This window comes from Lynx rufus, unplaced genomic scaffold (genome assembly GCF_022079265.1).
Source record: "Lynx rufus isolate CCGP_SWC_20201006 ecotype Redwood Valley unplaced genomic scaffold, mLynRuf1.p SCAF_2, whole genome shotgun sequence".
NCBI lineage: Eukaryota > Metazoa > Chordata > Mammalia > Carnivora > Felidae > Lynx > Lynx rufus.
Window position 1 is genome coordinate 115,924,694 of NW_025814834.1, and position 27,990 is coordinate 115,952,683.

Genomic DNA, 27,990 nt, shown 5'->3' on the forward strand with positions numbered 1-27,990 from the left:
TTGGAAAGAAAAAGAGAGCATCAATGAGCTGAGAGACAATGTAAAGTGGCCTAATATACAAGTATCTGGAGTCCTTAAAAGAAGGGAAGAGGGGGGAGAACTGAAAATATACTTGAAGAAGTAACAGCTTACGATTCTCCAAACTTGATGAAAATTATAAATCCACAGATCCAAGAATCTCAATGAGCCCCAAACACAAGAAATATGAAAACATTACATCAAGGCAAATCATAACCAATTTGCTAAAACAAACAAACAAACAAAAAACAGTGATAAAGAGAAAATCTTAAAAGCACCAATAGGCTTGCTCGATGTAGGATGGCCACAAAACTTCAATCTGTAAAAACACATCTGCAAAGTCCAATAAAGAGAATCACAAAAAAAACAAGGTATTCCTGTATGGCAAAAGATGTACAAGACCCACATTACAAAACATTGCTGAGAGAAATTACATGAGTTAAATAAATGGGAAGATATAACTTTGTTCATAAGAAGACCTGCTGATGAAATACAACTATTCATAAGAAGACTTCATTTGCTGAGACATCAAGTCAAAATCACAGCAGGTTTTTTTTTGTAGATATTGACAAGCTGATTCTAAAATTCATATGGAAATGCAAAATATCTCTAGAATAGCCAAAACAACTTTGAAAAAGAACAAAGTTCAAAATAATTTTGAGACTAATTATGAAGCCACAGAAATAAACACAGTATGGTATTAGCATCGAGAAAGAACTGGCTTGGGGCACCTGGGTGGCTCAGTTCGTTAATGGTCCAACGCTTGGTTTCAGTTCCGGTCATGATCTCAACGGTTCCTGGGATGGAGCCCGCGTTGGGCTCTGCGCTGACAACATGGAAACTGCTTGGGAATCTCTCTCTTCCTCTCTCTCAAAATAAATAAATAAACTTAAAACACACACACACACACACAGAAAGTTAACTAGCTCAATGGCACAGAATACAGAGTCCAGCAATAGACCCAAAGGTATATGATAATCAATTTTTTATCCAAGTGCAAAGACAATTAAATGAGGAGAGCTTTTCAACAAAGGGTACTGAAATAATGGGAAATTAGTGTCATAGATACCAATCGCTCACCAAAAAAATGTAGAATGGGGGAGGGGTCTCTCAACTTAGCGCCAAGCTCAAAGCCAAGTTTATTTATCTCTGATAAATCTTTCCCCGTAATGGTCCCTCGAGTTCTACCTTTACTATGTGAGTAGTGACAGAAGTGTGTTGGTGGGAAAACACTATGTAATGAGCATGTGCTGGCTGGTAAGCAATTTTAATAACTATTATGCCAGTAACTTTTAGAGTCTTAAGACTTCAGGATGTACGAGGACTGTCGTATATTGGTAAATGTTTAATAAAAGGGAGAGAAGAGGCCCTCATGTGCAGTGAGTGAATACTCCCAGGCAGTGGATTTCAAGCCGCCAGGTGATGTGACTGAAAGTGGATGTTAAGAGATTTGTGCCTACTATTCCCCCCACACAAATAGGATAGAGGTGAACAACCCCAAGAGCAGATAGTAGTAAAATAATTAGGAAGTTACAGTTTTCAGTACCGAACACCTTCGTTTAAAAAATAATTTATTTAGTGGAGTGCCTGGGTGGCTCAGTTGGTTGAGCATCTGACTTCAGCTCAGGTTATGATCTCGCAGTTCCTGAGTTTGAGTCCTGAATCAGGCTCTGTGCCGACAGCTTAGAGCCCGGAGCCTGCTTTGGATTCTGGGTCTCCCTCTCTCTTGGCCCCTCCCCTGCCTGCACTCTTGTCTCTCCCTCTCAAAAATAAATATACATTAAAAAAAATTTTTTTAGGGGCGCCTGGGTGGCGCAGTCGGTTAAGCGTCCGACTTCAGCCAGGTCACGATCTCGCGGTCCGTGAGTTCGAGCCCCGCGTCAGGCTCTGGGCTGATGGCTCAGAGCCTGGAGCCTGTTTCCGATTCTGTGTCTCCCTCTCTCTCTGCCCCTCCCCCGTTCATGCTCTGTCTCTCTCTGTCCCAAAATAAATAAAAAACGTTGAAAAAAAAAATTTTTTTTTTTAAAATTTTTTTTAATTATTTAATTGTAAGGCGACATAACTTAAGTTTTGATAATGGCAGTATTTAAGGATCGTCTAGCCAAACTCTGAATTTTTAAGTCTGGTCCCATGAGCCAGCGCCAGCACACCACTGGCCCGGGGCAGTTTCCTAAGGAAAGTACAAGGTAACTCCAGGTAACTTCTAACTTCGTGACTCCCAATGAAAGAGAAAGTTCTTCGGTGCACTTTTTTCAGTACGCGCAACAAACAAATGACGAAACAGAGGCCAGGTGCAACTGAAGAGTCCATACATGGTGTCAGGTGGGAAAGGGTTTGAGCTCAGGTCTGTTCCCAAAGCTAGCGACGAACACATCCTACGAGTTTCTCCATTTGAAAACAGCCTGACTTCAACTTTTAGTTCTGCCCCGGGATTTAAGGGGGCGCGGAACGAGGGGCAGCGGAAGAGGCAGAAAAGGAGCATTTTAAACGTATAAATGCCCTTTTAGCAGCCGGAAGGCTCTCTACAAATCAGTACCAACCCGATCCCAGGTACGTGTCTGTGGCCTACGAGCCCTTATTCCTACAACTTCTCGTGTGCGCTCCTACCTGCCAAGAGTCTTAAGTCTTAAGAGGAGGAGGCTGCTTGGGAACACGATTGCGCAAAGTGCCGAAGCGCGAAGCCGGAGGGCGCGGAAGCTGCAGCGGAATGGGCGGCAACCGCGGTGGAGGAGGGGCGGGGTGGGGCGGGGCCGCCCGTTCTCCCCGCCTCCCGGGCCTAGCGCGGGAGGCCGGCCTAGCTCGTCTGCGCCCCAGCGCTCTGGCGGGCGGGGAAGTGGTTAAGGCTGGTTGCCCCCGTAGGGGCGCAGAGTCTAACGAGATCAAAGGCTGCTGCCCCGCCCGCCTCAAGGCGCGCGCCGGGGTCACGTGCCCCTTCGGTGAATGGGAAGGAGCTGGCGTGCAGGGGGCCTAGCACTAATCCGGACCGGAGCCTTGGTCGCTGTCGGAGCCATGCTGCGGAGCTGCGTCTCACGACTGCGCACGCTTGCGGTTCTGGGCGGCCCGCCCGGAGTCGCGCCTCTGCCGGCGAAGGACCCGTGGTCGCCGTGGGTGAATCCCGGAGCCGGGCGGCGGGAGCGGGCGGCCAAGCCAGGCTGCGTCAGGGGTGACCCGGTGAGGACAACTGTGCCGGACTGTTGATCAGCCCGCTGACCGTAGAGTAAACGCTACCGTCAGCCCCAGAGGCGTCGGTTTTATTTTTAGCAGGGGTCGCTTACTTAAAGTCCTGAGGTTCAAAGACGGAGAGGGACAGGGAGGGGACTCCGGTATGAAGCAGCGTGCTGTATGCTGGATTCTGGTCATTAGGTCGGGAAATCCCGCTGCTACTGATGACCAATAAAGAAGGGGTCATGGTTCGGGCAAGGTCACAGCAGGTGCCTGGTGGAGCTGGAGTCTGACTTAGCACTCCGGCTTTTGACCGTCACATTGTAGGGTCGCAAGAAGAGCAGTGTCTCTCCCTAGAGGTTCATCCTAATCGTCTCTGCTTGACGGAAAATTGTATCCTCAAACCAGTTTGTCACTTTTGGTGAGGTTGTTGTAAGATTAAAATGAGGTAATATTGCTTGTTCTGGTGTTCCTATGTTTTGCTTCACTGACATAGTCAATTAATATTAATTAAGCCCCAACAATATGCAAGGCATTAGTCTCTGATGATATCTTTATGACAAGTAAAAACTCTCTCAGTTGAGTTTGGGAGAAAAAGATGAGATTGTAAAATTAAAAAAAAAAAAATGTACTGGCGCAACTGGGTGGCTCAGTAGGTTGAGCCTCTGTTCAGCTCAGGTCATGATCTAACGGTTTGTGAGTTCAAGCCCCAAGTGGGGCTCACTGCTGTCATCGGGGAGCCCGCTTGGGGTCCTCTGTCTCCCTCTCTCTGCCCCGCCGCTGCTCGCAGCTCTCTTTGTGAGCTCTCTCCCAAAAATAAATAAAACATTTTTTTTAAATGTACTGTATGCTAAAATGAAGTACTAAAGGAACATAGAGGAGGGAACAGCTCTGTATTGAGCTCTTTCTTGTACCTTTTAAAGAATAACGTGGGCGAAGGTGCCTGGGTGGCTCAGTGGTTGAGTGTGGGACTCTTGATTTTTGCTCAGGTAATGATCCCAGGGTGTGGTATCAAGCTCTGCATAGGGCTCCATGCTGGGCATGAAGCCTGCTTAGGATTCTCTGTCTCTCCCTCTGCCTGTCTCCCCTGTTCATGTGCACTCTCTCACTCTCTCTCAAATTAACAAACAAACAAAAAAAAGGAATAATGTGCAGATTGGTTATTAACCCAATACCATCTTTCACTTGGGAAAAGATAATGTCCAGTGCCCCTCTCACAACAACAAAGATAAATTCCTTTCTTTAATTAGTCGGTGCCTTGTAATCTGTGTTGAGAATATTTAATAGTACTATTTATAGGCTTTGTGAGTCTTTTCTTTCTGTTCAGTAACTGAATCTTAAAAGGAGACATATTAAAAAGAAGTCATAACTTGGGGCACCAGGCTGGCTCAATCAGTAGAGCATGCAACTCTTGATCTTGGGTGGTGAACTCTAGCTCTATGTTGGGTGTAGAGATTACTTTAAAAAAAAAAGTCATAACTTCAGGTAACAAGCCCCACCTGAAAAATATATTACCAAAGATCAAGTAAGACTTTTCCTCTTCCAAGGGCTACAAAAGGTAATGTTTGTCCCTAACATTTATCCCTCATGTATACAGTCTGTGCTGAAAATTTACAAGTGACTTTACATCAGGTATCTCTTAGTTTTCACCCCCTTGAACTGAAGCTTTCATTGTTTTTATTTCTCACATCACACTGTTCATCTGAGGACCTAAACTCAACATGCCTGTAACTAAAATTAATAGATCCATTTCTACACTTCCCCCTCCTAACACACACACAAACACTAACAAAAACCTCCTTTCTTCTTCCCACCCTAATCTGCAAAGCAGATTGCATCATCCAAGGCTCTCCTACTTCTCTTTCCCCATGATCAGTCTCTCTCCACGTTCCTTGTTCCCAGTATCTTTTAAGTCTTTTTTTTTTTTTTTTTTCATTTCTCTCCACCTAGTTCAACTTCTAATCATATCTCACCTGGATCTTGGCGTCAGTCTTTTAACTGCTTTCCGGGCCGTTCTTCTCACCTTGGAATTCATCCTTTACAACAGAGAGAGGTTTTTGAAACCTAAATTCATGTTACTGCTTTGCTTAAAACTTTGTAAGGCTCCCCATAGTGGAAAAAAGTGTTTTATCATTCAAATGCCACCTTCATGATTTTTTAAAGACTACCTTTCTTTTCTTTTTCTTATTTATTTTTTATTTTACATCCAAATTAGCATGTAGTGCAACAATGATTTCAGGAGTAGGTTCCTTAGTGCCCTTACCCATTTAGCCCATCCCCCCTCCCACAACCCCTCCAGTGCCCCTCAGTTTGTTCTCCATATTTATGAGTCTCTTATGTTTTGTCCCCCTCCCTGTTTTTATATTATTTTTGTTTCCCTTCCCTCATGTTCATCTGTTTTGTCTCTTAAAGTCCTCATACGAGTGAAGTCATATGATTTTTGTCTTTCTCTGATTAATTTCACCTAGCATAATATCCTCCAATTCCATCCACGTAGTTGCAAATGGCAAGATTTCATTCTTTTTGATTGCCAGGTAATACTCCGTTGTACATGTATACCACATCTTCTTTATGCATTCATCTATCGATGGACATTTGGGCTCTTTGCATGCTTTGGCTATTGTTGATAGTGCTGCTATAAACATGGGGGTGCATGTGTCCCTTCAAAACAGCACACCTGTATCCTATGGGTAAACGCCTAGTAGTGCAATTGCTGGGTCGTAGGGTAGTTCTATTTTTAGTTTTTTGAGGAACCTCCATACTGTTTTTCAGAGTGGCTGTACCAGCTTGCATTCCCATAAAGACTACCTTTCTTTAATGAGCTTTATCCTGAGAAATAACTTATGAAGTCACAAGTGTGATGTGTTATTTATGTCCTTTGATAATATGCATTTAAAAATACATAAGTCGTTGTCCTTGTGCCACCTAAAATCATCTTTCATTTTGGCCTTTGGAAACATTGACCTAGCAGGTGAAATCTAAGCCCTGTGTTAAGGCCAAAGAGCCTCTGTGATGTGTTTCATCTTCCACCTTGCAGTCCACATCTGGTTGCTATTCTCTTTGCACCTTACATCCATGAAGACTGAAATCCTGGCAGTGCCCCCAAGGTGTCACACGGTTGTGTCATCTCTCTACACCTTTGCTTGGTGCAACATTCCCCTTCTCTCCTTAGTGAACTTTGTATCCTTTAGAAATCACTCCATCAGTCCTCATCTTTTTGAAGTTTTCCCTGAGTGTCCCTCCTATGTCTGTATGTACCTCTGTTAGGGTATTTTTCACATCCGAGGCTGCAAGCACTTGAGGGCAGAGCCTAAGTCTTCTCTCTTTGTCTTAACCAGTTGCTGGCATAGAGCGAAGTGTATAGCAGATTTTAAAAAGTCACTGCATTTAATTGAATCCCACACTTTCAAAGTTGAAATCAGGTAGGAGAGCCCACAGCCAACGGAGTCATTCTTGAGTTATCTCTATCACCCTGGTCCTTAAAAGGATGCTGGGACTGATCCATCCTACAGTTGCCTGTTTAAGATGAGACCTAGGGATGGGCCAAATCCTACACATTCTATTCTACCTTTCAACTGATATATGTTGGTCAGTACATATTTTATCTGTGATTACTTGTATCTGTTAGTTATTTCCAGAATTCATGTGCTTTAATTTTTTTGAGAGAGAGAGAGTGTGTGTGTGTGTGTGTGTGTGCCCTTGCAAGCAGGGGAGGGACAGAAAAAGGAGAAAGAGAATCTCAAGCAGGCCCTGTCCTGTCAGCACAGAGCCCAACATGGGGCAAGAACTAATGAACCTTGAGATCATGTCCTGAGCCAAAATCAAGAGTTCGTTGCTTAACCAACCAATTGAGCCACCCAGATGCCCCCAGAATTCATGTACTTTAAAAGCCATGTGATTGAGACTGGATTCTAAGGAAATAATCCAAAATAGAGAAAAAGCTATTTTCATAATGTTCTAATGAACATTTTCATTTAAAGCAGCAAAAAATTGGAAACAGTTTTATTTTTGTTTTTAAATGTTTTTAATGTTTGTTTATTTTTGAGAAAGAGAAAGAGAGAGTGTGAGCAGGGAAGGGTCAGAGAGAGACACACACACAGAATCTGAAGCAGGCTCCAAGCTGTCAGCACAGAGTCCAACGAGATCATGACCTGAGCCGAACCAAAGTCAGATGCTTAACCAAGTGAGCCACCCAGGTGCCCCTGGTAACACTTTTAATGGCTAAGTTAATTAGTTTAAAGGACTATTTTCTGCTGTTGAAAATGGTGATAGTTGAGATTAAGGACATGAGAAAGTGGGCACTAAATACTTTTAAGTGGTGAGGCAGAAAAAAAAATCTCTTACTGAAATTACAAGTTTATTAAGAAAGATTACATTTAACAAAAGTTGGTAGAGAGACATCAAAATTTTAACATTGTTTTTCTTAAGATAGATAATAGGTAATGGGTGGATTTTTTAAAATTGTTTTTTCTTTCCCAAATTTTCTGAGCTAGGTTCTAAAGATGAGTGAATTCAAAGCCATAAGGAAAAAATAAAGGTACAAATCTTGGGCCAGGGAGTGGAGCAGTCTGATCCTGCTCACATTTCCTCTGTGAAGTTGATGCTTTTTCTGTTCAGCCAAGACGTTTTTAATTCTGTAGAGTTTTTGAGACAGGCCACCTATAGTGTCCCCATCCGGCCAGGATGAGAGCCAGCGAGGTGTCAGCAGAAGTCTGGTCGGCTGCTTCTCCTGTCATTAGCACAGCCTTGCTGTTTTGGTTTCAGGGTGTTGTCCTAGTGTTGTAGATCCATTCAATCTGAATTGACATAGGTGGCTGGAAGTCTAATGCCACAGAGCTGATAGCTTCTGTGATCTTAAATGTTCCAAGATTTCTGCCAAAGTCAAAAGAACCAATTTTCCTTTCTGGTGCCTTTGCTTTGTCCTGCTCCTCTTAGTTAAGTCACACTTTGTCCCCTTCCAGGGCCTCTGCACCATTCCACTTGCTTCCTGGGCACAGGAGTGTTAGTGTTGCTTAGTGCTGCAGAGAAATAGCATGGGTGGAAGCTGTGGTTACTATGAACCCAAGCACCTGTCCCCCCAACCTCCTCCTCCTCTTTATATCTCTTTCTTGGTAATTGGTTCTGTCACTCACTGTGTTGCACAATTCAGAAACCGGGGGTGGATGCTTGTGTTTTTCCTCTTCCCTTTCTCCTTATCAAAATGACCACCAAGTTCTGCTTCATGCAGTCATAATTTTTCACTTGGGTTACCTCTAAAATCCTCCACTCAGGGTCCTCAGATCCAGTCTTGGTCCTTCCCACTATCTTTCATATGATGACCAGATCACATCTTGTCATTTTGGAGTACTGCAGATACAGATCCGTTCAGGCCAACAAGCTTAGTGTGGAAGTTTCTCACAGCCAAGCCTGTTTCTGTCGTAGACTCTAAGGCTAAAGTTCTCTCTTGTCTAGCAAGTGAGCGGGACACAGGATTAAAATGCAAGAGATGGCTAATGTCCAGGAAAAGACAAGAGCCCCGAATAAGGGTCCTTGCCCCATTTTTATTAGGATCAGAAGGCTTACAAACATGGTGATGGACGTGCATAAAGAAACAATGAAACTGAACATTAACTGGAGGACGTGAGGGAAAGGGGGTCTTGAAGGTATTCGGGTTAGGGGTTTGGATTAATACAAAACAAAATCCTGACGCCAGGCAGAAGGTTGTTTACAGTGGACATGAGGCACCACCTCTGTTTATCTTAGCTTGCCAGAGTCCAGCTCCACCAGGTCCAGGGATTCCCGAAGGATGAACGGCATCGGCGAAAAAGTGAAAATAAAACTAAAATAAAAAAACAAAAATAATGGACACAAACAACAGTAGTGTGTTGAACTGGCTGATTTATTGTGGCAAACATAGCATTATATTTGCTAGTGATTTCCTTGTAGCATACATCATCTAGTTTTTCTAACATTACCTAATTCTAAAAATGTTCCTATGTCTAATCAACCTTTAAGAAATAACATGGTTATTTTCTCATAATGTTCCCTCCTGCCCTTTGCTTATTGATTAATTTCTTACATTATTTTCATTATGTATCTACATTTATCTATAATCTGTAAAGCATTTGCTTTGCTGTTTTCACGAAAGGTCATCTATCTCTCAACACCTCAAGTGGAAGAGTTACAGGGACATGACCTCTTAGTTGTTTCCCTGAATCTTTTGTGGTTTGAGGAACAAAAGTGTTCACCTTGGTCCAAGGTGCCAGGAGGGGGCCAAAAGGGCCTTAGGAACCCACACCTTATACATTCTCAGAGGGACAATGTACCTAGGAACTAATGAACCATTCTGTACTTTAACCGACTAGGTTCAATCATCATCTGAAATGCCTCCTGGGGGCCAAGTGGGCCTAGGGGTTAGAGTAACTTGTGCCTGTAGATACACTCCTTAGTTGCTGGAGTGGGGCTTTTAAATTCATATGTCCCTATGCTGGCAAATGTATGAGGCTATTCTTCCTTTAGGTAGAGGAGTCTTCACAAGGAGTAGCAAGGGCTGAATGTGGGGCCGCACAATTTCCTTGAGGAACCTATTTTTCTTTTCTAATGGTTCTTTTCCCAGGGGGCCTGTCGAGGGCAATTCCCCCACAGACAATACCCCTTAATAAAAATTAAGGCCAAATTACCTAAGAGCGGGAGTACAAGAAGCTTCACTGTCAGTGGGCTGCCTTACAGTCCCAATCCATCCACAGCAAGGGCTTTGCCATCAGGCTAGGATAGCTGGGCTTCCAGCATTAGCTAGCCTAGGGGATGAGACAGGTAGGACAAGTGACCTCAGAGTTAACAAGGCACCTTGCTTTTGTTAATCATCTCCGCTCTGGGCAGCTTCACCTACAGCATAGCGGTCTATAGCCCAATTTACCTGTTTACCTAGCTTGGTCCTTTCCTCCTGTGAAAGCAGCTTTCTGCTATAGTACTAAATTGGGGGACATTTTTGCCCTGAATGCCTAATCTTGCTTACCTCATATACCTTTGTATTGGGGGCCTAGTCTGGGTGCCTTTGCACTCCCCTGTCTCTCTTGGGGTCCTAGTCTTATTTACCCAAGCATCCTTTGGCTTTGTACTTCTTTATGCCTTGTTAATGCATTGGTATAAGTCCAGGGAATTTCTAAGCTTATTCCCCACACGTTTCTGTAGCCATGCTCCTCCCCTTGCACTGAAACAAAGCCAGGCTTCTTTTAGGCCTTAGTTTCATCATCTGTAAAATGGGGATAATAATTAGTACCTACTTCATATGGTTGTCCTAAGGCCCCTCAAAACTATGTCATGCCTCCTTGATTTTGCATACAGTTTTCCCTTGCCTACAATACCCTTTCTAGTTTGCTAATTTCTGCTTGTCTAATCAAGATTCAAGTCCCTGAACCATGCACCCCCCCCACCCCCCCCACCCCCCCCCCCCACCCCCCGCCATCTGAGATAAACGCTTTTCCTGTGCTCTGGCTCCCCGCATACCCTACTGATGACACTTTTTACATGGAGGATGTGTGTCCTTCATCACTTTATCTCCAGTTCCTGGCTCACTTGTGCTTAAGGTTTTTTTAAAAAAGGAATCCACAGACCTGGGAATAATGCTGCTCTGCTAGTAGGTAGTTGGGTGATATTGAGCACATCATTCACCCTCAGTCACCTCCTCTCAAGGAGGTTGGACCAGGTGATACTTGAAATATGATTTCACTCTAAAATGACAGTTTTCTGGGAAGAGGAGAAGCAGCAAGTTACAGTCTCAGAAAATACAATATGTTATGAAATAGAGTGCACCTCCCATTATTCATTTTCTCCTCTCTCTTTTTTAGAGGTCATTTTCTTCTGAGGTCATTCATATGGACCTTTCTCTCCCCAACCCCAGTTGGAGCGAGGACATGAGACTTCTCTTTGACCAGTTCATGAAAAAAAGTGAAGACGGCTCTTGGGAACATTTGCCTTCATATAAAAGTAAATTTACTCAAAGGACTGAAGACATCAAAACCTATTTTCCTGGTAGGAACAGCCACTCTCTCATAAAGAATATTTAAGTGTCAGTATAAAACAGAACAGAAGGCACTGGTTACTGATGTGAAAATGTTGGGGTTCAGGAGTGAACAGTCAAGAAAGAATTCTTAAGGCATCTTTGGTGCAAAAAGGGTGATTTTATTTTATTTTATTTTTAATTTTTTAAAAAAAGTTTATTTTTGAGAGAGAGAGAGCACAAGCTGGGGAGGGGCAGAGAGACAGAGGGAGATACAGAATCCAAAGCAGGCTCCAGTGAGATCATAACCTGAGCCAAAGTTGGACACTTAACTCATTGAGCCACACAGGTGCCCCCAAAAAGGGTGGTTTTATTAAAGCACAGGGCCAGACCCATGGGCAGAAAGAGCTTCATTGGGGTTTCAAGGAATGGCTGATTGTATACTTTCAAGTTGGGAAGGGGTTAGGGATAGCAGTAAATCTCTAAGGAATTTGGAAGCAAGGTTTCCAAGACCTTGAGGGGCTAGCTGCTGTTAGGAGAAGGTCATTTATTACTGTCTAATAAAAACTCTGTCAATGAGACCCTTCAGATGTATATCAGGGGGTCATATGCTTGGAGGATGATTGCTAACATATATCTTGGGGGACAGGGGGGAAGTGGAGAGAAAGGAAATTTCCTAAGGAACTTTTACAGGACCCTGGAGGTCAGACTAATGTCAAGGTAAGGTTGCCTTTTGCCTCTAGCAAAGTATTAATTAGCATCAAGGCAGCTAAGCTTCTTGAGGAAGGTCACTGTGCCTGTCTCAAGTACTTGTCAATGGGCTATAACTTTTTTTATGACCTGCTAACTTTTAAGAGTCAACCTAAAACCCAAAATGGCTTTATGTTGGTCAACTTCTCTTCTGAACCTTCAGGTACATGCCTATGGGCAGTAAAGGTTAGATGTCATTATCTTGGGGTCAATCACAGATTGGGGGGTGGGGGGTTGTTCTGGCTGCCTCAGGGCAGTCCTTATTGCTTGAGGGGATAGTTTTGGTTCCCATCATGGGATACTTTGCCCAGAGGGCTTTTTGCCTGAGTTCAAAGATAAGCTGGAAAGAAGAACTTAATCAATTAGGAAGGTTGAGGTGGTTGAAAGTCCTCCAGCAGTCTCATTTTCCTGGTTTGCAGTTTGACTATCTCTGGTGATGTCATCAGGTGTGAACCCTCTGAGTAGCCAAACTGCAACAGGCAAAGCACTATCCACAGGTGAGCCATTGTGATTTCTGTGAAGTTTCTATCAAAGCAGTTCAGCTTCAGTTTGCAGGGCTTCAGGAAAAGTAGTTTTGTTCTTAGTGATTCCAAGTCAGAAGGGTGGGAGAAAATTAGAAACATTAGTTTGGAGGGTCGGAATTGGATATTTGAGGAAACTAGAAGAATTTAGAATCCAAGTAAATTTGCAGATAGATAACAGAACCGCAAAGACAGTTAATAGCACTGGGACCTGATATCCGCAAAAGTGTGGTATGGAAATATACTTTTTCTCTCTACAATCACCCATTTGGTTTTTGTTTGTTTGTTTTAAAGTTTATTTATTTTTGAAAGAGACAGAGTGCAAGTTGGGGAGGGGCAGAGAGAGAGGGAGACACAGAATCCGAAGCAGGCTCCAGGCTCTGAGCTGTCAGCACAGAGCCCGACGGGGGGTGGGGGCAGAACCCATGAACCACGAGACCATGACCTGAGCTGAAGTCGGACACTTAATGCCCCTACAGTCACCCATTTGTATCAGAAATAATCACAGTAAGACTAGTTTGATTGCAAAATAAATCTAGTCTCATTAAATATGACCTGATTATTTACACAGGTGCTGTAAGAATTGTGATTGGCCACATAGGTTTTTTTGGAGTGTTTACTTTTAATAAGGAATCCCAGATTGGACTTTCAAAAGCCACTCACTGTCTTTGCCTATAATACGTATGAATTTGAGTGGATTCTTCTTCTTTCAGGGTCCCCCAAATATTCTGCAGTTCCTCAGGCTGCCAGGAAGCGACCATCTTTACCCACCTGTAATGCTAGGAACCCAGTAAGCAAAATACCAGGCAGTTTTCTGAAGGAGGTTTTATTGACGTAAAGTCAGCCTTAATCCTTGAAGCTGTTGGGTCTTATCTGTGTCTATTATAAGGAACAGATTATCTCCAAATAAATAGATTACTATGAAAATAAGAACACTCAATAAGAGTTTCCAAATTCTGGTGGGATCAGATAGGAGAAAGATAAATATTTCAATTCTATATATCTTCATCAACTCATTCAGTCCCATGTAATTCTTGTTTTGCTTGATCTTGACAGCTTTATGAATTGAATTTTCCACTAGAGTTCTGGAAATTCTTACCCAGTTCAGTGGTGTGATCTTAAAGTTATCAGAAACCTGTACTTGTCAGAGTCTTTTTCTTGAATCTCTTAGAAGACAAAGCACTTTTACAAAATCATCAGAATAAAACAACTGTCTGTAAATGACGAAAAGACTAAAAAATAGCCATGGTTAAAGATCTAATGAGAGTTCGTTCTAATGCAAATGACAAGGAAATGTGGTTATTTCTGTGACATAGATTTTAAGATAACTAGAATTATGACTGATAACATTATGCCAGGACATACCAGATTATTAGAAATTTCATACACTTGAAATAGTTCAACATCTCTTCTTTAGAAGGTGTTCTGGGGACCTGCTGGGAAATCCCAGAGTTCGTCTGAGTTCAAAGACTTGATTTAAACTTTGGTTTGGTTTGGTCAAATATCAAAAGTTTTAGAGTATCTTATCAAATAGATCAGTGTGGAACAATACTTATTCATTTAGCCAGAGTGATGATTAAAAGTTGTCAAAGGCAAACCAGAAAAGTACATAGTTGTAAAAACAAAACAAAAACTTAGATCTTTTAATAGAGAAGAAGACTCCATATCTTAAGTGATCAAAGACCTGAAAAAGACAACACAAAACGCAGGAAATTATTTCGGTAAGATAAAAAATTTTTACTTTCTGGGCAGATTACTTCAAAGGTAAAGAAAAACTTTTCACAATGTCTTATCAAGAGTGGAATGGGGCACCTGAGTGGCTCAGTCAGTTGAGCATCTGGCTTCGGCTCAGGACATGAACTTACTGCTTGGCTCGTGGGTTTGGGCCGGAGTCAGGCTCTGCTGACAGCTCAGAGCCTGGAGCCTGCTTCAGATTCTGTCTCCCTCTGTCTCTGACCCTCCCCCGCTCATGCTCTGTCTCTCTTTCTCTCAAAAATAAATAAACCTTCAAAAAAATTTTAAAAACGTCCTTTTAACAGATGAAAGATTGTTAAATTTTAATTTTGTACTGATATTCTATTAAAACTTATATTAGGGGCGCCCGGGTAGCTCAGTCGGTTAAGCATCTGCCTTCAGCTCAGGTCATGACCTCACGGTTCGGTTCGTGAGTTCAAGCCTCACATCAGGCTCTCTGCTACCCATTGCTGTCCATGCAGAGCCCACTTCAGTCCCTCCCCTCCCTGACCCCTCCCCTGCTCCTCTCCCACCTGTGCACACACACGCTCTGTCTCTCTCTCTCTCAAAAATAAATAAGCAGGTAAGTAAGTAAAACTTATTTAAAAAAACTTTTATAAAAATTCATTCAGTGTTAGCCACCTTGATCACACAAGGTAAGATTCTCCCTCTCTCCTCTCCAACTTTATCTACTTAGTTTGCCCTTTATTCTCCTCTTATCATTCTGAAAGAACTAGTTATTCTGCTTGCAGACAAAATTATTCTTTTGTTTCCTTAACAAAAACCCATCTCCACACATCATAACCTTTTCTTACCAAAAATACATCCTACTTTCTTTGCATACAGTTATTTCCCTTATTATTTCTAGTATTTTTAAGGACATTAAAATTTAAAAAAAAAATTTTTTTTAATGTTTATTTATTTTGAGAGAGACAGAGACAGAGTGTGAGAGGGGGAAGGACAGAGAGAGAAGGAAACAGAATCCAAAGCAGGCTCCAGGCTCTGAGCTGTCAGCACAGAGCCCAACATGGGGCTTGAATTCATGAACCATGAGATCATGACCTGAGCCAAAGTCAGACACTTAACTGACTGAGTCACCGTAGGCGCCCCTATGTTAGAATTCTCAACCTATTAAAACCTTAATTTCTAGTGAAAATGAAAAAGTAAGCAATTGTGAACTGTGTGATGCCATCATGGTGTAGATTGGCAAATTTATGAATACATTTTATGATTTCTATAAGCATATGCTTCCTCATAGTGCAGTTTTTCAGTGTGGCACAGGACATGTTTACTAACAGACTCCAATATGTTTGGCTAACTCTGTAATAAGAGGCCACAAGTAGGTAAACTTGGACTTATTAGCAATTAATGTTTTGGTATTTTTTTCTTTTTTTTGTTTGTTTTTTTTTTTTATGAATGTTTATTCATTTTTTAGAGCATTAGTGGAGGAACGGCAGAGAGAGGAAGACAGAGGATCTAAAGCAGCCTCTGTGCTGACAGCTGAGATCCGGATGCCACTCCTCTGCTATCATCATTGTTGTCCGATGTTGTAAACGGCCAGTGCCTCAGATTTGAACATGAATGTGAGTCTTGTTAAAATGCAGACTGCATCACGGGGCGCCTGGGTGGCGCAGTCGGTTAAGTGTCCGACTTCAGCCAGGTCACGATCTTGCGGTCCGTGAGTTCGAGCCCCGCGTCAGGCTCTGGGCTGATGGCTCAGAGCCTGGAGCCTGCTTCCGATTCTGTGTCTCCCTCTCTCTCTGCCCCTCCCCCGTTCATGCTCTGTCTCTCTCTGTCCCAAAAATAAGTAAACGTTGGGAAAAAAAAAAAAATTTTTAAATGCAGACTGCATCAGTAGTTCAGGAGTAGAGTCTAAGAGTCTGCATTTCTAACAAACTTATTTCACCACCTTTATTTTTCTCATTTTATATGAGATAACCTCAAGGTTTAGTAATCTAGATCAGGAATTTTGAATGCCTGTGTAAAAAATTAGAAGGTTTTGGTGCTTATCTGGAAGTTCCAGAATGTCAGAGCTGGAAGGATCTCGGAGATCATTGAGGTTTATCTCCTCACTGTATGGTTAAAGTGTGGAGGAAGGAACAAGTTCAAGGTCAAAACTAAATTCTCCCATCTCCTATGATACTGGTCCTCACTTGTAACTCTTTCTCCCTTAATTTTCTCAGAAATCCCTAGAGTGCATATAGTGTGCGCATATGCAGTGTATGCCTCTTATTGAGTGTACAGAGTCTAGAAGACCAGGCACCTTCCCCGCCCCTGGGATGTTCATGGCCTAAATAAAAGCCATTCTCCTCACTTCTCCTAAATCTTCACATCTCCTATCTTTTTCCAAGTTGGTAAATGTAAATTCAGTAACAATAAAAGAAACTTAGTGTTATGTGTGGCAAATCATGATGAACCAAGAAAGAAAGCTAAGAGTTGGGGGAATTAAATCTTAACATAGATGTGTAAGGATAAACACACCCTACCTTTAGAACAGCTTTCAGGGGCACCTGGGTGGCTCAGTCTGTTAAGTGTCTGGCTCTTGATTTCAGCTCAGGTCATGATCTCACAGTTCGTGGGTTCAAGCCCCATGTCAGAGCCTGCTTGGGATTCTCTCTGCCCCTCCCCTGCTCTTTTTCTCAAAGTCTGATTACAACTCACAAATTTGATTTCATGAACTTTAAAGGTTCTAACCCTGAATTTTGGGGCTTAGAGTCCTAGTCACACAGAATATTGGGCTGAACTGGATCTGAGTTTGATTCAGTATGGTAACTTTCCTTTACTGAAGCTGAACTCCCATCTGCAAGGAAAACCTCCTTACTGTTACACTATTCATTTTCTTTAAATCCCATTTAAGCCATACTTATTCTACGAAGACTTTTTGTCTATATCTTATTTACTCTTTCATTTAGTATACCCTCAGCATTTTATACTGTTTTTCCTGATTGCCATGTGTAAGTGTTTGGTTTTGATTTCATTTATGTTTACTGTGTCCCCAGTTAGACTGTTAATTCCACATGGGCAAAGATCCTATATTCTGTTTCTATGGGACACTCCCATTCCCTTATAATTTTGTACCCGGTTGACATTGTAATCAGTCCTCCATTAACCTGTGGTTCTTGCAAGGTACAGGTGCTTAGCTCTGCCATGGCATCTTCCTTATACCTGTTTCTCATACGCCCATCCACTTCGTTTCCCTACAGACGCAAAGCTAATGAAAGAAAAACTGTCACAGGCCCAGCTCTTTCCCAGAAGCTTTGAGGAAGGCCTGGGCTTTGAATATGCAATGTTCCATAATTGTGTTGAAGACAGGACAGTTTGCATATTTCAAGGAGGTCCCTACCTGCAAGGAGTACCTGGGTAAGAATGACAGATAACATCCCATAGATCAGTAGAAGTCTCTATCTGAAAGATTATTAACTTATAGTATCCACATATATCCATAGACTACACTAAAGACATTACAGTGGCAATGTAGATACATATTTATTGACATGGAAAGGTGTTTATAATTATTAAATCACAAACTCATGGGACAGAACAATAGAGTATAATTTGAGAGTATCATTAACATGTTAACAGCAGTTTGTCACTAGATGGTGGGATTATAGGCCTTCAATTTTTTATTTTTCTTTGTTTCTGTTTATCTACTTTTCTTACATTGTTAAACAGTGATGTGTGCAGTTAAATAAAAACATAAATTTCTTACATTATAATTTAGCTTTCTGCTTGATTGTGCTCTGATTACCATTAAGTTCTGGTGTATTACCAATACTATGCTATTATGTTATGACCAAAAATGCTGGGGACATGGATATTATTTGACATTCAGTTCATTGAATATGGACGAAGTGGACCTTTCATAAGTAAATTATATGGAGATGTTCTTGGATAATTTCTCCTGAGAGGCTCTGTTTTTAGACCTTTTGAGAACTTTCTCTTTCTCTGTTGTAACTAGATTCCTTCACGGAGGTGCCATTGCAACCATGATTGATGCTACTCTTGGTATGTGTGCTATAGTAGCCATAGGAGTTGCCATGACTGCCAGCCTCAACATCAGTTTTAAAAGGTAAATTCCTGCGTATTCTCTGCTTTTTAGATGTCATGGGTCAGGCTCCCCAGTGGCAGACCCTGAGACAAAGATTTGTGTGCAGTGATAAAAGTGGTCCCAGGGGAGACTAGCACAGGAGTGGGAGGAACAGAACAAACAGGGTAAAGGAAGAAGCCAACCAGGCTGGGCTGTCGTCAAAGTCCTGCAAAGGGCAGCTTCAGCCTGATCATCCAAGGGGCTCTGGAGTGAACTGTGTGCCTCTGAATTGTTCCTACCTCGAGGGAACTCTGTCACACATCAGTCCTACGATGAGGGCTGTCCTGGGGACCAAAATTCCAAGCACTTCGGGCTTTCTGTGTTTGAGCAAAGCAGTTTCTAGGCAAAAATAACCAAACAACAAAAACAAAGGTGAGAAAAGGATTGAAGGGGATCTGAGTGGAGCACCAGGATCCACTGCCTAACCGAACATCCAAGCTGTATAACTTCACACAGAAATAAAAGAGCAGGCAACAGGATGAGTTTGGTATCCATCAGAAATAAAGCCCAGCATGGTCTTCCTTAATTCTTTGTTTCTACAGCGACACACCTACAGTTAACAAAAACAGTGTGGAAACTTGCATAGGAAGAGCGAAAGAGCAACAAGGCAAAACAGAGTTTAAGAACAATTCAGTAGATGAGGTCTCCAAATGAGGTTTTATGGGTTATTGCTTTGCACAGTGGGGGGCATTTAAGATACAGAACATCTCCGTTTTCTACCCCAGAGAGTTGTCTGGTTTGTGTGGCCATCATCAGGAAACCATGCCTTGTAGACTATGGGTTTATTTAATGTAAGTAATCCTTAGTGAGGCATTCTACAGAAAAGGGCACTTCCTCCTAGGTGCTTTTTTCACTTAATTTCTGGGGCAGCAAAAGTTTTTCTGTAAATATTTTGTTTTGCAGTCCGTACTGTCTCTAACATAACTTCTCAACTGTGCCATTGCAAAACAAAAACAGCCATAGACAATACATAAATACATAAATGAATATAGCTGTGTTCCAGTAAAACTATTTACAGGGGCGCCTGGGTGGCTCAGTCGGTTAGGCGTCTGATTCTTGATCTCAGTTCAGGTCATGATCTCACAGTTTGTAAGACTGAGCCCTGCATCAGTCTCTGTGCTGACAGCAGGAGCCTATTTGGGATTCTCTCTGTCTCTCTGTCTCTCTCTCTGTCTCTCTCTCTCTCTCTCTCTCTCAATAAGCATGCTCTCTCAAAATAAATAAACATCTAAAAAAATAAAATGTGTGTGACCTCTCTCTCTCTCTCTCTCCCTCTCTCTAAAACATTTTTTTAAAAATTAAAAAAAAAACCCTTTATTTACAAAAACAGGCAGCTGGCTAGTGGGGCTATAGTTTGCCAGTTTCCTGGAGGCCCAGTTGAAAAAACTAGACAATGTCATTTATCGCCTTTTCCCTGGAGGGTTTCTGTCTGCTCCCCACCTCACACATACACATACACAGGCCTGCATGTGCACACACATACACAGATGTGAAAGAATTGGAGGCCAGCTGCTTTAATTTCTCCCTCCTCAGCTGCCATAATAGTAACTTCAAAATAAAAATGACTTAAACAAGGTAGAAATGTATCACATAAAGGAGTCCAGAGGAAGGCTTTCTGGGCTGGTATGGCAATTTCCCTGGTTCCCAGAGACGCAGTCTCCTTCCAGCTCACCTTTTCACATTACAGAGTGGCACCAAGAGTCATCACATGTCCTGACAGCAGGATTGAGGGAGGGCAGAAGAGCCATCTCCTTTTTTAGGAGACTCCCTGGACGTTCCACACAACACTTCCATTTAAAGTCAGTAGTGGGGCGCCTGGGTGGCTCAGTGGGTTGAATGTCCATGCTGACAGCTCAGAGCCTGCTTGGGATTCTTTTTCCCTCTCTGCCCCTTCCTCCCCTTCTTGCTCACTCTCTCTCTCTCTCTCTCTCTCTCTCAAAATAAATAAATAAACAAAATTTGGGGGGGCACCTGGGTGGCTCAGTCGGTTAAGTGTCCAACTTTGGCTGAGGTCATGATCTTGCGGCTCTTTGAGTTTGAGCCCCACATTGGGCTCTCTGCTGTCATCATGGAGACCGCTTTGGATCCTGTCTCCCTCTCTCTCTCTCTGCCCTTCCCCCGCTCGCACATACACACTATCTCTCAAAAATAAATGAACATTAAAAAAATAATAAGGGGCGCCTGGGTGGCGCAGTCGGTTAAGCGTCCGACTTCAGCCAGGTCACGATCTTGCGGTCCGTGAGTTCGAGCCCCGCGTCAGGCTCTGGGCTGATGGCTCGGAGCCTGGAGCCTGTTTCCGATTCTGTGTCTCCCTCTCTCTCTGCCCCTCCCCTGTTCATGCTCTGTCTCTCTCTGTCCCAAAAATAAAAAATAAATAAATAATAATAATAATAATAATAATAATAATAATAATAAAATAATCAGGGGGACCTGGGTGGCTCAGTTGGTTAAGTGTCTGACTCTTGATCTCAGCTCAGTCATGATCTCACGATTTGTGAGTTCGAGCTCCATGTCGGGCTCTGCTGACAGCACGGAGCCTGCTTGGGATTCTCTCTCTCTCCCTCTCTTCTCCTCTCCCACCCTCGAAAGAAAGGAAGGAAAGAAAGAAAGAAAGAAAAAGAAAGAAAGAAAGAAAGAAAGAAAGAAAGAAAGAAAGAAAGAAAGAACAATCAAATTGTACTAAATACTTCAGTAAATAAAATAACAAGCCCAATATTGGGGTTTTCCCTTAATGTGGGTTTTTTGCTATGAACACAATTATCTCAGTGATCATAAAACTTATTATTTCACCTATACTTATTAAAAATTTTTCATTGTGAGCTTAATTAATTTCTTTAGGATGTCAACATTTCTATTTCCCTCAGGTTAGTATACTTATTAAGCTCATTAGGCATCCAGTAATGGTGTCAGACCCTGGCAGAACCATTTCAGTTAACTGAACTTGTAGGTTCTAGGCAGTCATCCTGGACATTCTTGGTGGGTCAGGATTTTTCCTTTGAAGGCAATTGGTGTACATGCCTGAGTTCATGAAGCCAAGCCCCTGTTGGCATCAAGATTCCCTTACCATGTCAGAGGACTTTGCAGACCTACACTTTTTCTTGTAACCTACTACTTCTCCTTTTTGGTATCCAAGTCCATTGTATCTTCATTGTATTTTTTTCTGCTTTGGTTTATGGCTTACCTACAATTAAGTGCATCTCATTTAATTGGCAGGCTCCATCTCCCAGGAGACAAGGACATGAGTTTTCTTCCAGCTGGGCAAGACATTTGCCTTCCTTCTAGCTGGTTATTTTCTGTCATCAGTCCTTTCTGTTAAGGGTAAAATTCCTGCATTTTCTTGAATTGTTTGGCTTCCTGACAGTTCTCTGACTGTAGGGGAAAGGGTTAGTGAGGGTTCTTACGGAGATTGTCTCAAATGGCATTTGTCCCTGAATGTAAATCTACCAAACGTATATAGATGTTTTCTCATGTCAGCTCACCTGCATGTCACACACTTTGAGGGAGCATAAGACGTAGTAGCTCTGATGGGCATGATGAAGGCTGTCCAAGTCTTCGCCTGCCCTCAGTTCATGCAGATTCGTAAGTACCTTCAACTAAGGCACTTGTTGAATGTAGGAATCCTTTATAGATCTTCCCGTACAGCTCAGAAAAACTGTACGGGATTTTATGATAAACAATTTTTTAAGATTGTTTATGCCGTGAGTGTGTAAACATAATTCTTTGAATGCAGCCTCTCCAAACCTGACCTATATACACCCCTTACTCTGTGTCTGCAATGTCCTTTCATAGAGTAAAATACATGTGAGACAGACATATACCGTGTAAAAGAAACACTTGTCAGCACTGTTCTCTGTATGCTTAAAAAGTTAAACTTATCCTCTCATAACCATCCTTATTTTTGAATTATAGCTATAGTTTTATAATTCTTTTGTTAACTTTTCCCTCTTTTGAGAATCATTAGGGACTCCTGGCTTTCCATAACATAGTTAGTTATAATTATCACCCTCTTTTCTGTGCTTAAATTGCATTTGGCCTGTTAGGAGTCTCTTTAGACGGACTCCTGTCCTTTCATTTCTATCCAGATATATTTTTAAGTACTTTTGTCTCCAGAGAGACCATATAATGTACTGGTTAAGAGGACAGACTTTGGAGCAGGTTCAAATGCCCATTTTGCCATTTACTAGCTGTGTGACCTTGGACAGGTGACTTAGAGGTTGATAATATACTATATAGGGTCATTATGAGCCATAAACTAATTCATGTAAAGCACCTAGGACAGTATCTGGTGACATAACAAATAGTAAATGTTGGCTGCTTCTTATTTTTAACGTTGTTACTATCATTACTTTTGCAACAACAAGGCATGTCTGTGTCAAGACATGGAATAGCTGCTCTACAAAGATTCCTGATTTCTTTTTAATGGAGAATAGTGCTAAAGACTAGGAAAATATTAGATGTGTTCTCATGGTGGGCAGGATAACCTTGCTGCCGGGCCATTTCTGTGTCACAGCTGGAAAGTATTTAATGTTTAATAAAGGATAGGAGTTCATAGTGGTATTTTAGATTGAACAGGTTTTGTGCCTTACATTTTTCAAATATTTTTTTGAGGGGTGCCTGGGTGGCTCAGTCAGTTAAGCGTCCGACTTCGGCTCAGGTCATGATCTCGTGGTTTGTGGGTTCGAGCCCCACGTCAGGCTCTGTGCTGACAAATCAGCCTGGAGCCTGCTTAGGATTCTGTGTCTCCCTCTCTTTCTGCTGCTCTCCAGCTCATGCTCTGTTTCTCTCTCTCTCTTTCTCCCTCTCTCTCTCTTTCTCCCTCTCTCTCTCTCTCAAAAATAAAACATTTTAAAAAAATAAAATTTAAAAATAAAATTAAAAAAATACATTTTTGAGTAGTGTGATGTATATTCATATTGTTGTGAAACAAATCTTAAGAACTTTTCCATCTTACAAAACTGAGACTCTATGCCTATTAAATAGTAACTCCCTATTTTCCCATCCTCACACCCCCTGGCAACCACCATTCTACTTTCTGTTTCTATAAATTTGACTACTTTAGTTACTTCATGTAAGTGGAATCATACAGTATTTATCTTCTTATGACTGGCTTGTTTCACTTAGCAAAATGTCCTCAGGGTTCATCCATGATGTAGCATGTGACAGATTTTTTTCTTTCTTAAGGCTAAATATTCCATTGTATGTATATGCCACATTTTGTTTATCCATTCATCCACTAGTGGATATTTGGTTTTTTTCCACCACTTGGCTATTGCAAATGATGAACATGGTTCATCGCAGTAGCTGTGGCTGCTCTATTAACAGCTCAGAGGTGGAACACGTCTATCACCACAGAAAGTTCTCTTGTACAGCGCTGGCTTAGTACATTAAGCTGTTACCGGCAATTTTTTATTGGATGTCTTTCTAGTGATAGTCACTCTAAAGGGAATTGGGTGAAAATGTTTTATTATGACAGAAAATGAGAGAAGCTGATGGGACCATCCCATGGTCCCATTTTCACTTCTTTAAAGGATTTCAGCTCCCTTCAGACTTTGCTCTGGGTCTTCAGAAGTGACAGCCTGAATCCCTGGTGGCCTCTCTGAACCTAACCACGAGAACAGCTTAGGCCCAGGTGCCCAGTTGCCACCTGAAGTCAGTGACACTCAGGAGGGAGGGGCTGTGGACAGCCGCTGGGGTCATCCCAGGTAAAGGGGTGTTTTATCTGACGTGGTTGGTCGCACATGATACCAGTTATTACAGACTGCCACCCTTCACAAGCACTTGGTCATCTCAGTGTTACATAAATCTGATAAAAACTAATTTTGTCTCCCTTTTTTCTTCTGCAGGCCTATCCCCCTTGGTTCTGTTGTTGTGATAAATAGTCAGGTTGATAAAGTTGAAGGAAGGAAATTGTTTCTTTCTTGTAATATCCGAAGTGTGGATGAGAAGACCGTGTACTCAGAGGCAACAAGTAAGAAGCTATCATTATCTCTTTTTTGGGTTTGGTTCAGTTTGGTTTGGACTATTTTGGGTTTTGTGTTTGAGGTTTTGGAGGCTGTTTTTTATTTTTGCTTTGCTTTGGTTTTATAATCCACAAATGCTCAGAAATTCTCAAGTCCCTGTCATGCAAAACATAAGTTAAAGGTATTCTTATACACTACTGGTAGAAAGCTACTTATCAAAATGTATCCAGACTACAAAGTCATGTACTCTCTCACCCATTTCCAGGACTTTATGCCACTAAAGTGTGCAAAATTACAATGTAGAAGTTGCTGTGCTGTCACAGTAATTACATTACTCGTGTAAAGTTATTTGGAGTAGCAAGATTGGCCAAACAGATATCCATCAATATGAGACTGGTTAAACAACCATATTGAGTATGGCATAAAAAATTCTGTGGAATATCGTGATGCCATAAATAAGAGTAAGGAAATTCCTTAATTATGGAGCTATCTCAACATGTTGAATGAAAACCACAAATGTAGGACAGTGAATGTTGTATGTTATCATTAGTATGAAAAATGTAGAGAGACCCTTTCATTCTCTTCCCCTTTTCTTCCTCTTTCCCTTTTGCCCTTTCCTTTCTTCCTTTCTGAATAATTTACCTCAAAACCAATTAGGTAGAGTAGGCATGGTAGGCTTGGGATTGACCTGGAGGCCGCAGCGACTCATGGCTATGATGGCCCAAGTACCATGTCAGAGCCTGAGTGGAGTGAGGAGGGTGTCCACATAGGCAAGTGTCTGGTGGAGGATGTCAGAGCCCAAGTAGGGTAAGGCACAGCTCCACATGGAGTGTCAGAGCCCACGGGGGACGGTGGCATCTATATAGGCTGGCAGCTGAGATGGGAGCTAGGTTCCTCACTGTCAGAGAAGGCATTTCCAGATATGGAAGGAGAGAAAACTAGAATGAGCTCTGTGGGTTGGAATTGGAAATCTTGGACATGAATGTTTTCCCAGTCTTTTGCTCTTAGATATAATATGAATAACTTCATATATCATCATTTTACCCACATTTTGACAAGTTAGTCTCCAGTGGTTCCGGAGGAGACCATTCTTTGTACTAGTCTCACAGTTTTTCTGTCAGCTTGCCATTTCAAAATAAAAAGTAATACATGGCAGTGAGGGGAAAAGATCTGTATATACCTGTGCTGCATAAATCTTCAGGAATGCCACACAGACAGTGGTTCCCTCTGGGAAGGAGGCCAAGTAGGTTGGAGGGAGAGACCACCTTAGGCCCTTGTACCTTGTGACGTGCTTATGTCAGTGGATTACCAGCACAGGAGCTAGGTTTTGTGGTACCTAAAGCTTGCACAATTTAAGAAATTTAAGCAAAAGGATGTAAAATTGGGTACAAACCTGAGTTTTTATTTCAAATGGGGAAGGAAACCCCAACATGCTGCTGCTATCTGGGAAATGCACGTCCCTTCCCTCTGAGATCTCTACAGGCAGTTTACCAGAAGAGCTTCCAGATTGTGTCCTTGAGCACTCGCAGCCCCTGCTCTCACAGGGCCTTTGCAAGGGAAGAGCCGTTGAAGCCTTACATCTGTAGCTTCAGATTTAGACAAGTTCATGTAGATATCCATTAATTTTTCCTTGCTTCTATTCTGTTTTATCTTGTTGGACCTCAAATGCCCAGGTTTGGGTTCATCAGAATTTTTGAGTTAGGACACACAGGCTCATTGGTACGTGAAACACTCGTCTTTTATTTATTCATTCACTAATGTGTTTATTTTTTAATTTAATAATAAACACCCTGAAGCCTACCACCAACTAAGAACCAGAATCTTAATATTATATCCCTACCTAATTTCTTTCCCATCTCATCCTCCTGCTTTCCCCCCCGAGGTTTAGTAAAGTATAATTAACATACAATATTATATTTGTCCACACCTTATTATTTTTTTGTTAAGTTTTATCAACATTATATGTGTATACCTCAGGAATATACAGTTTAGTTGTTTGTTTTGAACTTTGTGAAAAAGAGATCATACTATTTGTACATTTCTGGGAGTTGATTTTCTTTTCATTTAGTTTCATGTTGCTGAAGTTCACCCTGTTGTTGGCCTGTAGTTTCCTCATTTTTCCTGCTGTATGATATTCCATTGTGTGACTAAACCACAGTGGATTTATTTCCTCTCATCACGTTGGGCCCCGGATTCCTATGAATGGGCTGCTGTGAACATTCTGTGGTGCACACGGGCAAGAGGTTGGCAGATAGTTAGGAGTAGAGTAGGGGAGTGTTCAGCTCCACAGGGGAACACCAGCTTGTTTTCTAAAGCTATACCAAATTATACTCCCACCAGCAATACATGAGATCCCTATCTTCTCTGGCAATTGGTAAAGTTAGACTTCTGGATTTTTGCCAATCAAATGGTTATAAAATGTTATCTCTGTGTGATCATCTTTTTATTTTTCTGATCACCTATGAAGATGAGCATTTCTTCATATATTTGTTGACCATATTTGTTCCCATTCTGTGAAATTCCTGTTTGTTCAGGTTTTTTGTTTTTTTCCTTTTTTCCTTTGTTTTTTAACTGATTTATAGGAGTTCTTTCTATATTTTGTATTAAACTAATGTTTCCATTGGATATGTAAGCTGCACATTTCACTTTCCAGTATGTAAGTTGTCTTTTATTTGCTTTAATGTATCTTTTTCTATGAACAGAAGGTTTTCTTCATGGTAATATAGTTGCATCTATTAAGTTTTCTTCCTTATCGTTAATGCTTTTTGTGTCTTCTATTCCTCCACACCTACCCCACCCCCCAAGTATCAGCTATTTGCAGAAATGATGGATAAAAGAAGCAGGAGGAGGGGCGCCTGGGTGGCGCAGTTGGTTAAGCGTCCGACTTCAGCCAGGTCACGATCTCGCGGTCCGTGAGTTCGAGCCCCGCGTCGGGCTCTGGGCTGATGGCTCAGGGCCTGGAGCCTGTTTCCGATTCTGTGTCTCCCTCTCTCTCTGCCCCTCCCCCATTCATGCTCTGTCTCTCTCTCTGTCCCAAAAATAAATAAACGTTGAAAAAAAAAAATTAAAAAAAAAAAAAAGAAGCAGGAGGAAGATCCTGAACACTTGGAATCCACAGTCAATTTAAAAACTCCATTCCAGGCTGTGGTTTAGGTGTCCTATCTCCCTAAACCTTTCAGTATCAAAGGTTCCAAATAGCTTAGTTGTAATTTCACTTCCTTTCACTTTCCTGACTATCTCTAATGGAAGTGGTAATGAACTGTGAAATGACAAAGTGAGAGAGGACTGGGAGAGGAAGAGAGGCACTGTGGTATTATGATAGTCAAAAGTTGACTCTTAACATGGCTAAGAAATGAGAGTAGGCCCAGAGACGGAAGGTACAAATATGAGTCTAAATCCCTTTCCTTGTGTATACATTTCTACTCGGAGAAGTCCCATCCAATGGCAGTCACCTTCTGTTATTTTGTTTGTTTAGGTTTATTTGTAAAGCTGGATCCTAAAACAAGGTTGACATAAACGAGCTTCTGGTACATTCTACACCAGTCTGCGTTAGGGTCTCCTTCCCCCAGAAGAAGCTGTTGTGCCACTCCTGCTCTACTTACCTGCCATTGAGTCCCCCAGAGGGTGAAGCCTGCTAACACACCTTCCTGAACAGATCTTCAGAATACAACTCCAGGGACTCTGATGCCATCTTCTAAACTCTTCAACACAGAAGTACTCCTTGTGAGAGTGGCAGCAATTACTTGTGTCTCCTTAGGATAAGTGTCTGGTTCACGTGAC

The 27,990-nt window shown here is 41.9% G+C and overlaps 1 protein-coding gene across 1 annotated transcript; it reads left to right on the forward strand.

Annotated features, from left to right (window-relative positions):
• The first annotated feature begins 2,840 nt into the window (after positions 1-2,840).
• THEM4 (thioesterase superfamily member 4) lies at positions 2,841-27,775 on the forward strand. The gene is made up of 6 exons (XM_047083981.1): positions 2,841-3,189; positions 11,007-11,190; positions 17,367-17,523; positions 18,122-18,232; positions 24,094-24,218; positions 27,686-27,775. The coding sequence occupies exons 1-6, from the start codon at positions 2,959-2,961 to the stop codon at positions 27,724-27,726; spliced, it is 849 nt and encodes a 282-aa protein (XP_046939937.1). The 5' UTR covers positions 2,841-2,958; the 3' UTR covers positions 27,727-27,775.
• Positions 27,776-27,990: the final 215 nt, after the last annotated feature.

Bases quoted from the DNA above. Each gene is read 5' to 3' on its own strand.
- THEM4 (XM_047083981.1), top strand. From the start codon at position 2,959: ATGGGAAGGAGCTGGCGTGCAGGGGGCCTAGCACTAATCCGGACCGGA. The intron at 17,524-18,121 runs GTAAGAATGACA...TGTTGTAACTAG, and splicing joins TACCTGCAAGGAGTACCTGG to ATTCCTTCACGGAGGTGCCA. The intron at 18,233-24,093 runs GTAAATTCCTGC...TTTCTTCTGCAG, and splicing joins CTCAACATCAGTTTTAAAAG to GCCTATCCCCCTTGGTTCTG.